Source organism: Brassica oleracea, chromosome C6 (genome assembly GCF_000695525.1).
Source record: "Brassica oleracea var. oleracea cultivar TO1000 chromosome C6, BOL, whole genome shotgun sequence".
NCBI lineage: Eukaryota > Viridiplantae > Streptophyta > Magnoliopsida > Brassicales > Brassicaceae > Brassica > Brassica oleracea.
In genome coordinates, this window is record NC_027753.1 from 421,023 (window position 1) to 441,608 (window position 20,586).

General features: G+C 38.2%; 3 protein-coding genes and 1 long non-coding RNA gene across 4 annotated transcripts; 2 read left to right on the top strand and 2 right to left on the bottom strand.

Annotated features, from left to right (window-relative positions):
* Nucleotides 1–23: 23 nt before the first annotated feature.
* Nucleotides 24–1,070, bottom strand: LOC106297069. The gene is made up of 4 exons (XR_001261382.1): nucleotides 989–1,070; nucleotides 813–909; nucleotides 507–713; nucleotides 24–432 (listed from the first exon to the last, which is right to left on the bottom strand). It is a non-coding gene; the product is annotated as an uncharacterized LOC106297069 (long non-coding RNA).
* Nucleotides 1,071–2,269: 1,199 nt separating this feature from the next.
* On the top strand, nucleotides 2,270–2,836 carry LOC106297138. The gene has a single exon (XM_013733420.1). The coding sequence runs from the start codon at nucleotides 2,270–2,272 to the stop codon at nucleotides 2,834–2,836; it is 567 nt and encodes a 188-aa protein (XP_013588874.1).
* A 1,810-nt stretch (nucleotides 2,837–4,646) lies between these two features.
* Nucleotides 4,647–7,246, top strand: LOC106299248 (probable delta-aminolevulinic acid dehydratase 2, chloroplastic). Its single transcript, XM_013735366.1, has 9 exons — nucleotides 4,647–4,960; nucleotides 5,031–5,142; nucleotides 5,404–5,477; nucleotides 5,605–5,673; nucleotides 5,756–5,839; nucleotides 5,931–6,000; nucleotides 6,080–6,257; nucleotides 6,341–6,394; nucleotides 6,795–7,246. The coding sequence occupies exons 1-9, from the start codon at nucleotides 4,724–4,726 to the stop codon at nucleotides 7,117–7,119; spliced, it is 1,203 nt and encodes a 400-aa protein (XP_013590820.1). The 5' UTR covers nucleotides 4,647–4,723; the 3' UTR covers nucleotides 7,120–7,246.
* A 7,096-nt stretch (nucleotides 7,247–14,342) lies between these two features.
* Nucleotides 14,343–20,289, bottom strand: LOC106296853 (IAA-amino acid hydrolase ILR1-like 6). The gene is made up of 5 exons (XM_013733085.1): nucleotides 19,688–20,289; nucleotides 17,374–17,499; nucleotides 16,624–16,923; nucleotides 16,417–16,545; nucleotides 14,343–14,922 (listed from the first exon to the last, which is right to left on the bottom strand). The coding sequence occupies exons 1-5, from the start codon at nucleotides 20,219–20,221 to the stop codon at nucleotides 14,554–14,556; spliced, it is 1,458 nt and encodes a 485-aa protein (XP_013588539.1). The 5' UTR covers nucleotides 20,222–20,289; the 3' UTR covers nucleotides 14,343–14,553.
* Between the last annotated feature and the right edge of the window lie 297 nt (nucleotides 20,290–20,586).

The window sequence follows — 20,586 nt, forward strand, 5'->3', positions numbered from 1 at the left end:
CAAAGAAGATCTTCTAGTTTGCAAGATTTTAGGAAATAGAATATTGTCTTTTTCGTGTCTACTTAATGAGATAATCTAAGAGAGTTTTAGGTTAAGCATTAAGAGAGAAAAAGCTAGAACAAGAGGTTTGTTCTTGTCGGCTACAGAGATCAAGTAACAAGTGTTTAGCTTGGGTCTCTGTGATTTAGAGATTAGAAACTGGTATGTTGCTAGTCGTGTGTGACTGAGCATATATCAGATTAAACAGATCTAGGGGATTGTTTAAAAGGTTTCTAATTTACAAGAAAGTGTTCTTGAAATCTCTTGTCTGTGAGTTATAATTTGGGTGTCTCTGAACTTTCAATGACAACAGGAGATTTTCCCCCAAGCTCCAGAGAAACCGGGGTGAGATGCTTCGCAGCTGCCGTCATTATGATACGCCCAATTCTCGAACTACCAAACCAAGCAAGAGTAGAACCTTTAGTGTTTTTAAAACATTCCCTAGAAATGTGTTTGTTAATATGAACCTGTGTAGAATATTTTGTCCCACTTCTGCTCCAGCAGCAGAGTTGTTTCAGTAACAGCCCCTGCTACAACCCTCACTGAACAAGGGTCTAGATACTGTTCCAGTAACTTTGCGAGCAGAGAAGAAGAAGCTGGAGCCAGTTCTAATGGCTTTAACAAAACACCATTCCCGGCAGAAATCGCACCAATAACAGGATCAATAGACAACACTTGCAAGAAACAAGAAGTATTCAAATGTCGTTTGAAGGCATACAGAATGGATAAGCTAGAAGGAAAACATAAATCAGTCAGGGGTTGCTTAAACATACTAAAAGGATAATTCCAAGCCTAGATTACAAGGACCAGTCCGAGAGGTTCTGACACAATTTTGGCTGATGCAGGAAACGTTGTTTAAGACGTCTTTGCCTGAGATTAAAATAAAAACAGAATAATTGTTATTAAATTTGACAACAAACTTTGCATAAGGCTGTATCTAAAAGCACACCTTATCTGGTGCCATCCAGACTTTTAGCTGCTTATGAGCTAACTTGATCGAGTTTCTCAATAGAGCTACCTGCATAATTACGTAACCATTATAATCAAATAACTACTAGATTCAATGGTTTTTCTAGGCATTATTAGTTAACCATCATAATCAAACGACTACTAGATTGAATGGTTTTCCTAGTCATTATTAGTTAACAATTGTAATCAAATAACTACTAGATTATATTGCATGATTTCCTAATCATAATTACTTAATCATCGTAATCAAATAACTAACAGATTGCATGGTTTTCCTAATCATAATTACTGAACCATCATAAAATCAAATTCTCTCCGTTTCACAATATAAGATGTTACGTTTTAGAAAAGTTTTGATGTTTCAAAATATAAGATGTTTTTATACTTTTTATGTATTTTACCCTTATTGAAAATTGGCCAACCAATTACATTTTACTACACTTATGTTTAATTTAAATTATTTAATAACAACTTATGTTTAATTTAAATTATTTAATAACATTGTGTTCTAAAAAATAAGTTTTTTAATTTTTGTGCATTCACGCAAAACCTTTTATAGTAAGGAACATAGGGGAGTAGATTGACTGGTTTCCCTAGTAATTAGTATTAGTTAACCATCATAATCAAATACTAACTACTAGATTTCATGGCTTTCCTAATTATAATTAGGTAACCATTTTACATACATCTAGCAAAAAGTAATCAGAATATTGATCTAATCAAACTCACAGCTTGTACACCAAAAGAACTTAATGACCAGACTACATATTGTTCATACCAAACCATAAACACATGCCTAAGAAATAACACGAATAAAAAAACTAAAGTGGCAACTTATGTTGGTAATACTAAATGTGAAAGGTCCATTTTCGGAAGCTCAGTTTTGTTGTTCATTGGGATGTAACGAGGGCACACGGGACAAACGTCCGAAAGATACGTCTATGTTGGATTAAGCTTGACAATAGCTTGAGACACAAGCTATCCTAACCCTAGTAAGATATAGATTTGTAATAGGATTAGGAAATAAGGAAAAGCTGTTGCTAATAGGATTAGGAGTTATCTAGTCTTATAAATAGAGATGCTTATGTTGTTACGTATCTTGTGATTTGTGAGAGTGATTTTGTGATTTGAGATTTGAGAGTTTGAGTGATTAATAAGAGAAGGACTTCTTGTTAAAGTTTGTTTGTGATTCAATAGTTCGTATCAGAGCCATACACATTAAAACAAGCCACAAACAAGCGATCCTGCGAAGAAGACAACCATGGCCGATATAAAGGAAGAAGCTGAGACGAATATCAAAGAAACTGGACCCTCGTCCATCAAGTGTCCAATGCTCACCTCGACCAATTACGCTGTCTGGGCCATGAGAATGAAAATTGCGCTCAAAGTTAATAAAGTATGGGAGGCTATCGATCCTGGAAGCAAACATGAAGAGAAGAATAACATGGCTATAGCTTTGCTCTTTCAATCCATCCCTGAGGCTCTAACATTACAAGTCGGTGATCTCGATACAGCCAAAGGAGTATGGGAGGCTATCAAAGCAAGACATGTCGGGGCTGAGACAGTACAAGAAGCTCGTTTGCAAATTCTAATGGCTAAATTCGACAGACTCAAGATGAAGGAAGAAGACACCATTGACTCATTCGTGGGAAAACTTTCGGAAATCTCGTCGAAATCTGCCTCTTTAGGGGAAATCATTGAAGAACCGAAGATTGTCAAGAAGTTCTTGAAAAGTCTACCAAGGAGAAAATACATTCATATTTTCGCATCACTTGAGCAGGTTCTCGACCTAAACACGACTAGCTTTGAGGCATCGTGGGTCGACTAAAGGCTTACGAAGAGCGAATATGTGAAGACAATGAAGAACATCAAGACGATAATGGCAAGTTACTGTATGCTAACAACAGTGAGTCGCAGCAAGATGGCTATGGACGTGGAGGACGAGGAAGAGGTGGACGAGGTAACTGGAGAGGAAGAGGTCGAGGATGCTACGGTGGTTTTTATGCACAGAGAGAGGCATATAGACAAGGACAAAACAGAGATACAATCCATATTACGTGCTTTGCGTTTGACAAACAAGGACATTACACAAGTAATTGTCCGGACAAGCTACTTAAACTACAATAAACTTCCGAGAAGAAGAAGGGAGATACACAAGAAGCTGATGAACTTATGATGCATAAAGTAGTGTATCTCAAAGAGGAAAAAGTGAAGCCAAGCATCTTCGACGTTGATCAAGGGATGGGAAACCTGTAGTATCTTGACAATGGGGCAAGCAACCACATGAGTGGGAACCGACTGTTCTTTTACAAGCTCGACGAGGGAGTTACTGGAAAGGTTTGGTTCGGGGATGATTCCTGTATCGACATAAAAGGAAAGGGTCAATTCGTTGCATTCTTAAAGGAGGTGAAAATAAAATACTAAACAATGTTTACTATATACCGGGCCTGAGAAGCAATATTGTGAGTTTATGTCAAGCCACCAAAGTAGGTTGTGAAGTAAGAATGAAAGATGACGCCCTAATGCTTTATGACAAGACCGGAGCTCTAATGGTAAAGACCACACGGTCAAAGAACCGCTTGTATAAAGTAACCTTACAAGCCGATACCATCCAATGCCTACTTACCTCAGCACCTACGGAGTCATCAAAGTGGCATGCACGGTAAGGACATGTTGCGATCGAGACAATGAAGATGATGATAAATAAAGAGTTGGTCGTGGGCATTCCTCATATAACTATCGAGAGAAAAAAACGTGTGTTTCATGCCTACTTGGAAAACAAAGGAGACAACCTTTCTCTCAAGCAACTTCGTTCAGAGCGATGCATCCACTTGAGCTTGTACACGGAGACTTATGCGGACCTATATCACCTCCCACACCAGGAAAGAAGCGCTATGTGTTTGTTCTAATTGATGATTGTATCCGCTACATGTGGACTATACTACTTAAAGAGAAGAGCAAAGCCTTGGAGAAGTTCAAAGTGTTCAAGGGACTTGCGGAACAAGAAACAAAGACAACGGTGAAAACATTTTGTACAGATAGAGAAGGCGAGTTCATGTCACATGAGTTCATGGTTTACTGCGATAAAAACGGAATTAACAGACACATGATAGCCCCATACTCACCTCAGCATAATGGAGTTGTCGAATGTCGAAACCGTACGCTCTTTGAGATGACTAGAATGGTGTGTGAATAGGTACATCACATGTGAAAAGGTACATCACATATGGATAGGTACATCACATAGGAAAATACGACCACTCCTCTCTCTAATAAAGCTGGGATCAAAACGACTAATCTCAGTTAACACGATTAATATTAATTGTACTTAGTGTTTTTAATGTTATTAATTTTTAATGCCGATAAAGCCTGGATTAAAAAGACTAATATCGAAATTCATATAAAATTTTGTCAACTATAAGATCTGTCGACACCAAAATATATCGTAGATTACCTAAGGTAAGATATGCTTATAAGTCAAATTCACAATGAACTTTGAATAGGATTATTAATTTTACGTTTGTCATGTTACATGTAAATTAGCTGCACGTTAATATCATTGATATTTGCGACCTAAAATAAAATAATATTACCTTCAAAGATTTCACTCTTCAGAGCAAACCAAAAAAGACTATAAATCAGACGTATTACTCCCCGAGTATTACAGCTTTCTTCATATAAGAGTTTATTTTTCTACATTTTTCAGCATATATACATGACGTCGTCTATGTTTAGATCTCCTTGCAAAATTCCGACAATGAAAGGGTTTGAACAGAAGAGCTACTTGAGCCTGAAAGCAGCATCGTATAACGTGAGAATCAATCCTTTCCGACGAACAGAAGTTTCTTGTCAACTGCAAGGGATCGACTCCTCCATGAAATGGCCGGTAATTGCTCACGAGGAGGTTCTGGTAAAGCGCAAACCTGCCGAGCCTGTGATTCATCAGCCTCTTGTACGTAAACATTTTTCTCTTAAATTTATTTTGTTCTTCACAATTTAATGCGGGTTTAACTGTTGTTTAGCACCTAAGCAAACGCGCACGTCGTAACCGCAAGTCCCCTACTCAGAGAGCTGCCTTTCAAGAAACTAATATCTCTCCTGATAATTTCATATACCCGGTCTTCATTCATCAAGGTGAGCTTGAGTTTCGTTGAAAGCTAATACGGTTGTAAAAAAAAACACTAATAGTCAGTGGCGGATGCAGGAATGTAATTAGGTGGGGGCACATACATAAAAAAATATTTTTCAGTTGGGGGCATTTTATAGACATCATAAGAATTACTGAAGGAAATTTTAAAATGAGATGGGGGCACTTGACCCCATACCTTGGCCGTGCGTCCGCACGTCCGCACCTGCAAATGGTTTTGTGCATTAACATCTCTTCTTTTGTCGCAGGTGAGGTAGACATTCCGATAAAAACGATGCCCGGACGTTACATGCTTGGTTGGAGACACGGCCTCATTGAAGAAGTGAGTATTGTGTCTTTTCAAAAACTTAGACTGGGCAACTGATGTCTTCTCATTTTACTTATAAATTATTTTATTTGATCACGATTTTGCTAACAGCCCTTCCGTGTGTATTTTGGGAGGAATATAGGTTGCAAAGGCAAGAGATGTTGGTGTGAATAGCATAATGTTGTATCCTAAAGTTCCTGATACGTTAAAGGTTTCCTCACTTTCTTCTTCTTTATAATCAACCCACATGAAGTTCCCATACATTTAATAATCAAATTTAACCTTTATTATAGTCTCCAATAGGAGAAGAGGCTTTCAACGACAATGGTCTAGTGCAACGAACAGTTGGTCTTCTTAAAGATAGATTCCCTGATCTCGTAAGATACATGTAGTTATGTCCTCTTTGCTCACTAGGAAGAGGAAGTGGTCCTTAACATGATTTTTATTATTTTCTTCGAACTTCAAAAGGTTATTTACACCGATGTCAATTTTGACGAGTACTCTTCCAGTGGCCATGGTGGGATCATAGGAGAAGATGGTAGGAAATGTTTTATGTATTGTTACATAAAACAAGACCTTTTCCGTCGTAATTTCGGAAACATTCATCGGTCTTACAGGTGTGATATTGAACGATGAAACGATTCACCAACTGCGCAAACAAGCAGTTTCTCAGGCTCGAGCTGGAGCAGATGTTGTTTGTACCAGTGAGATGTTAGATGGTCGTGTTGGTGCGGTTCGTGCAGCTCTGGATGCTAAGGGTTTTCACCATGTTTCCATCATGTCTTACTCTGTCAAGTAAACTACTACTTAAGATTTCATCTTACTTTATTTTCTATAGTTAATTCCAATCTAATTAATTGTTGTGACTCTACCAACAGGTATACAAGTTCATTGTATGGCCGTTTTCGCAAAGTGCAATTGGACAAGAAAACGTAAAACCACTATAGTCTTCATCGTTTATTTATGTCTTAACAGGTTATTAGTATATATTTCCTATTGAAACCAAAATATTTATCATTTAAAAAAGTATTAATAATCATAATTCATAAGAAACGTTGTTTGCATTTAGTATTTTCGTTTACACTTTGCCAATATGTTTCAATAAAAAACATAACAAGATTTGTGTTTTTGTCAACACGATTTGTGTTAAAAATCTGAAAATGTTATAACTAATTGTTTTTACATGTAAATCAGTTTACGCAAATTAAGGGCGGTTGAAACCAGTACAACCAAAATGGATGATTTTGTCTTGTATGTGTATTTATTATGTTCCTTTGCTTTGCTTGCCCTACTAATTGATTTGTAATGTTGTTAAATTTGAGGAACTAAAAGTTATCAGATAAACCCAGCAAATTCAAGAGAGGCATTGATGGAAGCACGGGAAGATGAAGCTGAAGGAGCAGATATCCTAATGGTGAAGCCAGCTCTTCCTTCTCTCGATATCATACGTTTATTGAAGGATCAAACTCTGTTACCCATTGGAGCTTGCCAGGTTTCTGGTGAGTACTCAATGATAAAAGCCGCAGGACTTCTGAAAATGATCGATGAGGAAAAAGTTATGATGGAGTCATTGATCTGCTTACGCCGAGCTGGTGCCGATCTCATTCTTACTTACTTTGCCCTTCAAGCTGCTACAATACTATGCGGCGAAAATTAAAGAAATTATTTCAACTAGTCGTCGATTATTTCCGTTCGTTTTGTGTTTATTACATATATATACATCCACAACCAGAATTGTACAACTTGAAAAACTTTTTTAAGAATAAAAATTTACTTTTTACACATACGCAAACTCAGAAATTGACTAGACTTCTTTCATATCTACTACTTCCATAGTTCCATTCATTGAAATTTATCTTGTATTATTAATATTCTCATGTATCTTTACAACATATTCCATAAGGACACAGCAATATCCCAATTCGAGCGAACAATATGTTTTTCATCGTTACGTAAAGCTGGCTAGGCCTACCGGCTACGTATGCATGCTTGCGAATTACTTTGCTATCTTTTCATATATTTTAAATGCAGTTTCTTCTCCCCTAAACCTTAATTTATCGACTTTTAACCGTTGAAATGATCACCATTTGACGTTACTTGTGATTCGTTACCTCACTTGCAAGCTAAGAATTAAATATGGAAGCGTGGAATTTACCAAGATTAAATCTTAGATCAATCCTTAAACTGCTACAAACTCTTATATATGTATGTGGTGGAAAGAAAAAAGAAATTAATATCTCACTCAGGCCAAGAAAAATATTGATCCAAAAACTTTGTAATCTTACTCGCTGTATGCTTTCGAATTCCGCATTTTTCTTCTTGGATTTTGAGAATTGTCAACCTTGCAGTTATCTTCAGTTGACGCTACTGTTCTTTGTTTCACTTGCAAGCTAGGAATCAAATATGAATGATCTGTTGTGAGTATCATAAATCTTAATTAATCGTGGTGAGTTTAACCAACCAACTTCGTAGCATATACACATTCCAATAAATCCCGTATAAAATCCCGAAAAAGTTGACCGAAATAACACTATATAGATATAAAATTCTCCCAAGTTATGTTTTGTCTCCCAAGTGATAAAATTCTCTCTGGGGTACTCTTTCCTAGGCAGGCTCAAACTACTCCGGTTTAATCTCCCACGGTTTTTGTCTACCTGGTTTGTTACATGTTTCGGTCATGTTTGGTAAACGACCAATCGTCTGACTTTCTCACCAACCTGGTTTCGTTTCCATTTTTAGAAGATTTCAAATCTCAAAACAGCCATGAGCTCCTTCCACGCTTTTTCCTCCGGCGGAGGCCGGAGAGAACTTCTCCAGTCAACCCCATCACCAGTATGGTAACTACATCCCGATCTGAAAGTGGTCTCGGCCGCTCCCGACAGGCCTGTTAACTCAGGGAAGAGTCGACTGTAACTCCTCTGTCCCAACTAGTCTCCTGAAAACTCCGGTGCTCTTCTCCTCCGGCGCACACTCTTCTCCTGAAGTTGTCTGGGTCTTTCGAGACGTTAGCTACAAACTTCTACTCTACCTCCACTTGACTAAAGTTACTACTGTTAGCTCCCTCGCAGTCAACTACACAATGGCTCGAAGATTTTCCGCAGAGGAAAAGGGCAAGGCTCCTGCAAGCAACCCCCCAGGCCCTCCTAGACTAAGGATGCGTGCTCCCGAGTTTGACACATCTGAGCTTATCAAGGATAACATGCTCACTCTAGTGGGTCGTTTAACCAACCCAATGGAACAAAAGATGAGCTTGGTTCTACCTTATCTTGCTAAGACCTGGAAACTGATAGGCTCCTCATCTGGCTCAGACCTTGGAAATGGTTGTTTTCAGTTTCGCCTCAACTCAGAGAGTAACTTGCGTGAGGTTCTAAGCAACAGACCATACCAATATATATGGCCGCTGGATGGTCATAATTCAACGGTGGGAGTGGATAATCTCCCCAAGCTTCCCGGGATAGATACCCTTCTGGATATCTCTCAGAGGCATTCCTCTCCACTACTGGCATGAAAAAGTTGTTCGTAATATAGGACTGGAGTTGGGGGAACTCGAAACCTATGAAGTAACAAGATCTTCTGCGCGGATCAGAGTACTGGTAAATGGCTTGAAGCCATTGATAATGGAAGCTGCAATGGACTTTGATTCAGGAGAAGAGAGCATCATCTCCCTGTATTATATATGAAAAGCTGGGTAATCACTGTTTCATATGCTACAGATTATCTCACCTTCAGTCCCAGTGCCCAGAGAGACCCCCTCCAATCACTAGCTTACAGACAGACTCCAACCCGCCATCGCACTCTCATCAACAGGGAGGTTCTATGTTGCCTCTAAGCTCCTCCCACGAACCCAAAGCCTCGGCTGCTGATTACAGCAGACCTTTCCAGCAGAGGCTGGACCGTCACGGGAAACCTTTTGGAGACAGAGTCTCCTCTGCATATCTCCGTCCACTGGGAACGAGGAACAAGATCACACCAGCATTGGATCAATCACACCCTTCAAGAGAACGTGTTAAGACACCAGGCCCTGAACAGAATGATCACAGCTACACCTCCCCTCCATACACAAGACGCATAACTAATCATAACGATGATGATCGGATGGGAGGAAACCGTAGAGAAGCTCACCGTCAGTCTCTTAATCTCAAGTGGAGGCCTAAATCACCGATCCTCAACCAGGAAGTTACACCACCTAGCGCTCCTTTCTTCCCACCCAACCCGGTCGGGCGCAACCTGGATGCAGCAGACTTTCCTCCTCTCCCCTCTGTCCCTTCGAGGGAAGAGATTATGGAAGATCTTAGAGTTGTTACTCTCCAGTATATTAATTGCTCTGACCCTGTAGAGAGGGAAGCTAGAAAACAAAGGGTAGTTCAGAGCGAACTGAATGGTGTAGTGGAAGAGACAGCTTCACATATCTTACAAGCCTCCACGTCCGCTGCAATGGACCGCTTAGCTTTACCACCGGTACCAAACTATTCAGAACCAATCCCTGAGGAAGAAGGTATTGTTCAAGCACCTGAGATTCAAACAAGGAAGCGGGGTCGGCCTTGGAAGCCCAAGGACAATATAAATTATATCAGACTGAGTCCGAAATCTTACTCAGGAATGGGTTCCAAGAAAAGAAACTTAGCTCGTCTTCATCGAGGCACTCAAGATCGTCAAGAGTCTCCACACGACAGAATAGGACAGCGACTGCAGACACTGCTCCCCCGATAGTCTTGATCCCAGCTATCTCGAGACAGCAGACGGATTTTCCTCTGCAAACTCCCGATCTTCCTTAGCGATGGAACTGTCGTGGGCTGGGGAATCCCATGACAGTCCAGCACATTAGGGAGCTTCGTCAGCAAGCATCCCTAGATATCATATTCCTCATGGAGACAAAGAACCTGGATCCCTTTGTTCTCAAAGAACTAAACTTCCTTGATCCAGATCGTCACTTTCTAGTTCCTCCAGCCAGGCCAAGCAGTGGAGGTCTCGCGCTTTATTGGAAGCAAGACATAGATCTTCAAATTCTATCATCGTCTAAGAACTTAATAGATACGGTCATCTTGTATAAAGGCGCTACTGTCCATGTTACCTTTGTATATGGTGAACCAGAAGTTTCTAATCGAAATATTATTTGGGATTCTTTGATTGATCTAGCTCTAACAAGAACATCAGCTTGGTTGTTAACTGGAGACTTTAATGAAATAGTTGATAACTGCGAGAAATCCGGAGGCCCGGAGAGAGCTGAAGGAACTTTTGGAGCTTTCTGGAACATGTTAGCATGCGGTAATCTCTTCGATTTTCAACACTCGGGTAATTGCCTATCGTGGAGAGGCAAACGGTGGACTCACCTAGTGTACTGCAGATTAGACCGATCCCTAGTCAACCCGGCCTGGTCTGACAGCTTCCCCACCGAAAGATGCCAATACTTGGGCTTTGAAGGGTCTGATCATAGACCACTAATCACGATCTTCGACTCAGCTAAACGTCGACGCAACCGTCTCTTCAGATTCGATCGCAGACTCCGGGACAATGAGGAGGTTAAGGAGCTTATCGCCAGCATCTGGAACTCTAACGCAGAAGCCTCCGTCAACTCCAGATTAGCCCTGTGTAGACGAGCTATCTTAGCCTGGACAAGGGAACAATTTTTCAACAACAAGGAAAAGATCAGCAAGCTGAAACAACACTTGCATGCCGCAATGACTGATCCCCAGGGCAATGATGAGCTCATATCTTCTCTAAACGGTAATCTAATGGCGGAATATAAAGAGGAAGAAGAATTTTGGCGACAACGGAGCAGGATTATGTGGCTAGCTCTAGGCGATAAGAATTCTGGATACTTTCATGCAGTGGCAAAAGGAAGAAGAGCTCGTAACAGGATAACTGTAATAGAAGACTCTGATGGTACAGCCTACTATGAGGAAGAACAGATTGCAGGTCAAATAGCGGCGTACTTTTCGGAAATATTCACTTCGAGCAACAATGATAATACTGCGGGAGACACGAGGGAGATCGTGGCCTCAGCTATTACTTCAAGCGTCTCTGAGGCGGCTAACGAAAGACTAGCTTCCATTCCTGATCCGGCAGAGATTAAATATTCCTTGTTCCTCATACACCCGGATAAAGCCCCTGACCCGGATGGGTTTTCTGCAAGCTTTTTCCATTCTAACTGGAGCACTATAGGACCTTCCCTGATCTCGGAAATCCAGGCTTTCTTCCGAACAGGCGTCCTACCTTCTGCCACCAACATCACTTATGTCAGGCTCATACCGAAACTCACAAGCGCCAAGCTAGTATCTGATTACCGGCCGATAGCCTTATGCAACGTTGTCTACAATGTCATCGCAAAAATAATCTCCCTCAGATTAAAACCGATTCTCCAAGATATTATCTCCGAGACACAATCGGCTTTTGTTCCTGGGAGAGCCATCTCCGATAACGTTCTCATAACCCACGAGATCCTCCACTATCTCAAGGTTTCTGAGGCTGAGGTCCGATGCTCTATGGCTGTAAAAACAGACATGAGCAAAGCCTACGACCAGTTAGAGTGGCAGTTTATTGAAGCGGTACTGATACGCTTCGGTTTCGCGGCTCCCTTTGTGAATCAGATCATGCAGTGTGTTACCTCGGTGTCCTAGTCCTTCCTGATCAATGATTCAGTCCACGGAAGGATCATCCCGTCTAGAGGGATCAGACAAGGTGATCCTCTGTCCCCCTATTTGTTCATTATGTGCGGAGAAGTACTTTCGGGACTGTGTAGAAGATCTCAGCGAAGTGACCATTTATCGGGTCTGAGAGTTGCTACACGGGCACCAAGAATAAACCATCTCCTTTTCGCAGACGACACTATGTTCTTCCTAGAAACGGATGAAGGTAGTTGTGCTTCGTTGATGGAAATTCTCCACAAGTATAGAGTGTCGTCAGGATAGATGATTAATACTTCTAAGTCATCGATATCCTTTTCAGCAAAGACCCCGCAGGTAATACGGGAACGTGTTAAATCACACCTCGGGATTGAGAAGGAGGGAAGCGTAGGAAAGTACCTTGGACTCCCGGAGCATTTCGGTCGACGGAAAAAAGACCTCTTTACGGGCATTGTGGATCGGATAAGGCAACAGGCAGCCTGCTGGTCATCACAGCAACTCTCTCAGGCGGGCAAACTGGTGATGTTGAAAGCAGCCCTTACTGCTACTCCGGCGTATACAATGACATGTTTCCTATTGCCAGTGAGCCTTTGCAAGAGGATTCAATCCACGCTCACGAGATTATGATGGGACGCGTCACCGGAACAAAGAAAAATGTGTTGTTGGGATAAACCAACAGCACCCAAAGCATTGGGAGGACTTGGAATCCGAGATATCCAAGCTTTCAACACGGCATTACTTGCGAAACAGGTCTGGCGTATCATCTCGAAACCGGACTATTTATTATCCAGAGTCCTGAGAGGCAAATATTGCAGCAAGGAATCATTTTTAGAAGTGGAAGCTCCAAAGACTGCATCCCACGGGTGGCAAGGAATACTAGCTGGAAGAAACCTCCTAGTAACCAATCTGAGTAAAGCCATTGGAGATGGGGAAACCACCAGAATCTGGAAGGATCCTTGGCTGAGTACCCTGAGTCCTGCGAGACCTATAGGACCAACAAAAGAGGAGCATCAAGATCTAGTGGTGGCAGACCTCCTATGACGAGGAGGCTCCGACTGGAATGTCCAAAGAATCATGGAGGTACTCCCACAATACCTACCTGACATTTTGCGCATCAAACCGAGCATCATGGGATCCCCAGACTCCTTCGTTTGGCTAGCATCAAGGTCAGGAGTTTATTCTGCAAAATCGGGGTATCATGTGGCAGCATTGATGGAGCTACTGGATCACAGAGATCTTGTGAGGCCCGTACCGGATCAGAACCTTTACAAGGCTATCTGGGCTAGCAAAATATCTCCTAAGCTCCATCTGTTCCTATGGAAGATCACCCAAGGAGCTATTGCTCTCGGGGAAAACTTAGCAAGGCGCGGCATCACCAACAACATTACATGTCGACATTGTGGAGAACCGGAAACCACAGATCATTTGTTTCTTCATTATACCTTCACAAAACAGATATGGTTATCACACGTATGGGCATCTAGTTTTGATCCAACGTAGCATGGCTCCGTTACTGAAGCCTTCTTAGGCTCAACAACGGTCTCCAACCTCCCGCAGTTGAGAGTAACAACAACCTTGTTCCCTTGGATTTGTTGGGGAATCTGGACAGCAAGAAACTTCAAGGTCTTCGAAAACAGACATGCCACGCCTCTGGACATCATCTCAAAATCCATCAAGATGGCAAGAGAATGGAGTATCGCTCAACTAACTCCAACCTCAAATCCCCCGACTCATCACAGTCGCGAGCTCCCTCCCGTACTAACTCCTCCATTCGCAGTTTGTTTTACTGATGCAGCTTGGCAGGCTGGAGCAAACAGAGCAGGCTGTGGATGGATTCTTAAAGATCACCGTGATGAATGCCTGAAGCAGGGGACTGGAACTTTCAACAACACATCCTCACCACTGATGGCCGAAGCCCTCGCAGTTAGGTCGGCTCTTCTCATCGCCCTCGAAGCGGGCATCACCAGAATCTGTGTTAAATCAGATTGCCAAGCACTTGTTGCTATTATCTCTTCGAGACAACACCCGGCGGATCTCCACGGAATCACTCGGGACATCGAGCTCCTTTCTCTCTCTTTTGATTGTATCTCTTTCGTTTACATTTCCAGAAACCTGAACTTTGCGGCTGATACCCTAGCAAAATCAGCATTGTACTCTACTCCCACCAACTAGCGAAATCAGCATTGTACTCTACTCCCACCAACTAGTTTTCCTTGATTGGGTTACTCTTCAATAATATTCAGTGTTCAAAAAAAAAAAAATATAAAATTTACTACATTTTGGACGAGTCTTCTTATGCAATATACACTACATTTTGGACGAGTCTTCTTATGCAATATATGCGGTCTATACGTTTAAAATAAAAAAGAAAAAAAGTTCATAAACACTGTCGACGCAATGATGGATAATAATTTTATGCAACACCTAAAACAAAATCACCCAAAAAAGTGGGAAGGTTGTCTTTATTCTTATGAACGTTTATCATTTAAGTATCTCTCAGCCACGGCGGCGTGAACAGCGGCTCCAACCGGTAAACTATCTTCATCGATCATAAAATGCGGTGAATGACCAATGTGGACTGATCCAAGTTCCTCATTTCTTATGCCAATGAAGTAGAATGCGGCCGGGATGACCTCTGAGTAGAATGCAAAATCTTCAGCTCCCATAACTTGTGGAGCCACCGCGAAGTTGTTGTCTCCCAACAAATCAACGGTGACTTTTTTCAAGTGTGTGTACATTCCGTCGTCGTTTGTGGTTGGCGGGTAAATTGCGTTCTGCTCCTCAAAGAAATTCAGTGTCGCTTTGCAACCGAAAACCCCTACCTGTTCCATTAGTACCTGCGTTACAAAAGATGCATATTTTAAATACGGCAACGCATGACTAGTAGTCTAGTAGCAAGATATCCATGATATATCTGCATTATCCACTCCAATTTCTGTAAAGTTAAAGTTTCAAATTTCTATTCAACTATTGTCATTTTAGAATATTAGAAAACAATGAAATTTTAGTAATTCATCTAAAATATTAATGAAAAATTAAATGTTAATTAAAAAAAAATATGTTGAGAAAAATTTAGAAAACATTTCCAAAATTTCAAATATTTTTTTAATAAAATAATGTATTAATGTAATAACAAAAACAAATTCAAAATTCATGTAAATTTCTAAACCCAAAATTAGTTGTGTAATTTTCTAAAGTTTTTTTGAAAAATATACAATTTTGAAGATAAATATTCAAACTGAAATTGATAATATTTCAAATTTTACAAAAGATAAAATCATAGATAATAAAGAATAACATTTTGAAATGCATCACGGAAAAATAAACTATATATGTTGTAAAAGTTAAAATAATCTAATATTTTGAAATCTTAATTAAAAAAAGAAAACCTAATATCATAACATATATTTTTTATAATATAAATAAATAAATTTTTAAAATGTATTATATGCAAAATGTAAAAACTAAAGAAAAAATATACTTTAGAGGAAGTTCTCTCTATTTGATTATTTTATGTTATTATTTTATTGTACCTATCTCGAAAATATAAAAATAATAACAAATTAAAATTTATTAAGCAAATCACTATATATTAACAATACCGAATAAAAGTATAAACAATAATATTATAGAGTTAAACAATATATTATACTAAAATAAAATTATATATTTAAAAAAATTATAATAATATCAAATACTTTTATAAAATGAAAAAAATATCTGCACATACGTATGGTCAAAATCTAGTTGTCATTTTAAAACACAGATTGGTTACTGGATGTGCTCCCTCTCTGTTTATATTCCTATCGGATTATAATAATTGTTTATAAACAAGTAGATACCAAAATAAAGACCTGATATGACATATGAGCTGGTTATACAATGGATTAGTCTTTTGTTGTGCGGTTTCAACCGAGAGCTTTAAAATATAATATTATAAAAACATTACTAATTATAAAGTTTTAGAAGTGAGGAATAAAAGTTGTTTAAAATTTAGTTGCATTTAGTTCGATTATACTAAACTAATTATGGTTTGCTTTAGTGTCAATTTTAATTTTCTCTTAGTGTATTAACATAAACAAATCAGGTACACACATATTTCTCCGATTGAGTTTAATATATAATATTTGGGTTTCAATTCAGTTTGAACAACAAAAGCAAACTGCATGCCACTTTGAATGGATCTAAATTTCGCTGGGCCCTGTTAGGATAGTGTTGGAACTTTTGAGTCTATGGTTTTGTACCGGATCAGGCTTATGCAATTCTGAACTAAGAAAATAAAATTGCAAAAGAAACCAAAATTATAATCCAAGTGGTTATACGATACGCACCTCTCGAATACGCTTCATAAGGTAGTAGAAGCTTGAGTTGGAAAAAGCTCTGAAAGTGCCCCCAAGAACCACCGTATCCGGCACTGCATCGAGACTGTGACCGCCATCAAACGAAGTCACCGACACAACCTAAAATTCGATATAATACGAATCAGAATTTCACTTTTGCAAATTATCAAATATCTTGCGGTGGCTTTTCAGAAGCACCTGAGCATCAAGAGGACTAGCTTCACGTGATACAATGCCTTGAAGGCTTATGACGGCGGAAGAAGCTGCAATAATAAGATCAGCAGAGCTTCCGGACTCTTCCGAAGTAATGATTGCCCGGAAAAATCCACATCCCGCGAGCAGAGGACCACTCCTAGATCCAATGACGCCCGTTGGATGCTCGTGGGAAACATGGACTGCAAAGATAGCCTCCACGTCATCCAAGGCTCCGTCTTCAATCATCTTCTTGGCACCGTTTCCAGCTTCTTCTGCTGGTTGGAATAGTAGAATCACTGTTCCCTTTAAAATTCAGTACGAACCAATGTTCTTCATAGGTTAGATGATGCAGCAAATATTGTCATAGCATAACTATTAATTAAAAAGAGTTTGTAATCGATGACAAAAAAAAAAAAAGAGTTTGTAGTCAAGTATAATTTAACTGTCTTACAAATTTACACTATTACGGCAGACCCGTTAAAAATGTGTTGTAGTATTTGATTGAATTTGGTCTTTAAAAGCAAATCATCAAAGCAAAACATGCACTGACCCACCAGCAACAAGTCAGAATTTTTTTTTTTTTTTTTTAAAGCACGAGTCAGAATAGATATAATCCACTCTTAAATAATCAATTAAACAACAAAAGTTTAAATTGTAAGTTATGCAAGTTTTTAACGTACCAGCTAATGTTTTTTCTTACGTTTGGTTAAAATCCAATAAACTAGTTAATGATAAAAGAGTCTCATGAAGTACCTTGAGAAGATGTTCACGAGACTTCAGAATCTGAGCAGCACCAAGAAGCATAGTGACATGTGCATCATGACCGCAAGCGTGCATTTTGCCTGCAACTTTGCTTTTGTGTTTCCATTCCACTGCTTCCTATTTTATATGACCACAAAAGCGTTAGTTCTGCTAATAAATAAAAAGGTAGCAAAGCAGTCTGCGTGTCTATAACCATTTCACATCAACCACAAAATCTATCATCATCATATCTCATGTGAGACAGTCTCTCTGTCACCGACTAACCATAAAAAAGAACACAATATTTCCTAAAATGGCATATTGCACATGGTAATGTAAGTTGCATTATTTCTCTATCTTTGAATTTCCATACGAAAACTCTAGCTTAAAAAATTATAAGTATTAACCAGAACGCATATAGAAAAGTCTTGTTGTTTCAATGGTCATAAATTAGTTATTTTTGTCAGATAACATATCCTAAAATACTTGTAATTAATTTTCATCGTAATTTTGTTAATAACTTCGGTGATTTGAAGATATATCATGTTTTAATACATATATGCTTCTTTTTTTTTTTTAAAGTTCAACCGTTTCTTATTTTATTTTACATGACCACAATTAATATGTTTTCTAAGCAATATGCGTTATCTATTAACCATTTCACGTCGACCACACAATCTTTTTTTTTTTTTTGATCAACTCTCGACCGCACAATCTACCATCCTAATCTCTCATATGACGCGGACTCTTTGTCAGCGAGAAACAATATAAAAACGGCCAATATTTCCTAGAATAGATGTTTCACATGGTCAAGTGGAGCGGAACAAATAAATAATACGTATAGGGACTCTAGTTTAAAACATTTTTTATTACATTGAGAAATTGAACATCTAAACCAAATTAAATTTTGCATTTTTTCTCAATCTTTGACTTTCTTTACGAAAATATTAATCAAATATTTTAATGTCTTAACAAGAAAAGCATATAGAAGAGTCTTAGGGTGTGTTGAGACTTAATAGTTGAAGCCGTATTATTCTTTTTCTCCGCAAAAACCACAAGGAAAATATATTTTAATTATTGTTGAACAGTAAATAATTAAATAAATAAAATTCCATTTTTTGTCAACAAAGAAAATTCCATTTAAATGATATAGTCTTAGAAAATGATAGTAATTATATTTTTTTCTAATTTTTTAGATACTTGTGACAACAAATCAAAGGCATGTTGTTTTTTAAGGCATATTGTTTCACACAAGCATTTCCATTAGACCATGGTTTGTTTTTTTATTTGCAAATGAACCAAGATCAAATTTCAGTAAATATTTGTGATAAAACATTTCCAGCATAATTATTCAAAATAGAATAAATTTCGGTGATTTTATCCGTGACTTTCTATTGTCAAAATTCACGTGCGATAAAAATATCGCATTTATTTAAGGAAATTACTGTGTCTTTTCCACAAATTATCCATGTTTACCCTTTTTGTCGCCATTATCCCATTTACAATCTACCTATACTGTATAAACGCACATATCTATACACAATCGACTAAAATATTAGATTTAAAACATTTAAGTTTCTTATATGTTAAAACATAAGTCACAATTTGATTCATGTGTGATCTTTTAAAAAATAGATTTAATAGACATATTCTTAGAAAGTCATGTTACATTTAATCTATTGGACTATCAATAATTGAATTTAAACAATAGATGATACATTAGATTTATTAATAGTATAAATTAAATAGATATAATTTAATGTTGTAATATTAGTAATAATTTAAATATTTGTCTATGTTAACTTTTAAAATTATAATTTTTTTTAAATAAAAAAATCATATTATCTAACAATGATACTACCTTAAACCAATGAAAACAAATTTTAAACTATATAGTTTATTTTAAATTTTTTTTTAAAAAAAACTAAATGTTTAATTATTTACTCGATAATATAAATCTATGAAACGAAATGTTTAATTTTTTAAAAACTTTCTAAATTTCTGAAAGATTACAATATTTTTTAATATGACAATAAACAATATCTTACTAATCTTTATATATATAGTTACGATTTTAATAATAAAATAATAATCAGAAAATATATATATAGAAAAAGATACAAATACATATGAAAGTGTAGAACAATCTATTCAATGAAAAAAATATAGCGTAAACTTTTTATATTTTAAAAATTGATAGACACATATATATTATAATATATACTAATTTAGAATTAAAAACAAAATATTTATATAAAAATAAATGCAAAACAAAAATACGTGCAGTCGACATATAGTTTTTGTTTAAAGGGAAAGTTTTGTTTACCTGAATAGGAAGGGCATCCATATCAGCCCGAACAGCAACAAAAGGGGCGCCACCGGATCCGATCCAAGCTCGAATACCCGTTTTAGCTAACGGATATTTGTACCGAATATCCAAACGATCCAGCTCGGTCCGAACGAGCCTACTCGTCTCAAACTCCTCAAACGCAAGCTCCGGGTTTTCATGAATTGTTCTCCTCACGCGTTTGAGCCACGCCACGTTCTCCGGTTCGTGAGCTAGCCGGAGAATTTCATCGGAACAGACTTGGGTCCATAGCCGACACTCATCTGATCCGACCCGACTTGGTATACTGGACGACTGGTTTTTAACCGGCGTTGTCCGTAGTAATATATTGTTGTTTGGAAATTTGACTTCGATGAAAGGTAAATCGGTGGCGATGTTGAGAGAGACGATTGTTATGGCTAGAGAGATGAAAAGAAGGTTGAGTTTTTGGAGACTGTCCATAACTTGTTCCGTCTTTTTTTTTTTGAGAGAGAGAAAGAAGAGACAGAGATTTGTGATTTGGGATTTGGGCATGTGGGGATAAAAAGAGTAAGAGAGAGAGAGAACACAGAAACTGAGAGAAGAGGGAGGAGAGATTTTGACATGTGGGGATAACTAAGAAAGGTAAGAGTGCAAATTAGTCACGTGGGTTATTAGACGTCGAATCGTAACGGCTGGATGGACCCACGCTTTAACAAGGAGAATTCTTCAGAGTTTTTTCACCGACTCTTTAGTTTTGACACGCCTCTCTCTCTGATCTTAGAACTTCTTGTTCTTATTTCATCAGATCCTTTTTTTGTTATGTTGGACGGTGTGTACTATAGGCTCTAGACACGAGTTTTGTATATAACCATGTTATAAAATAACTTATATGTTGTGAACAATTGGAGAAATCGATT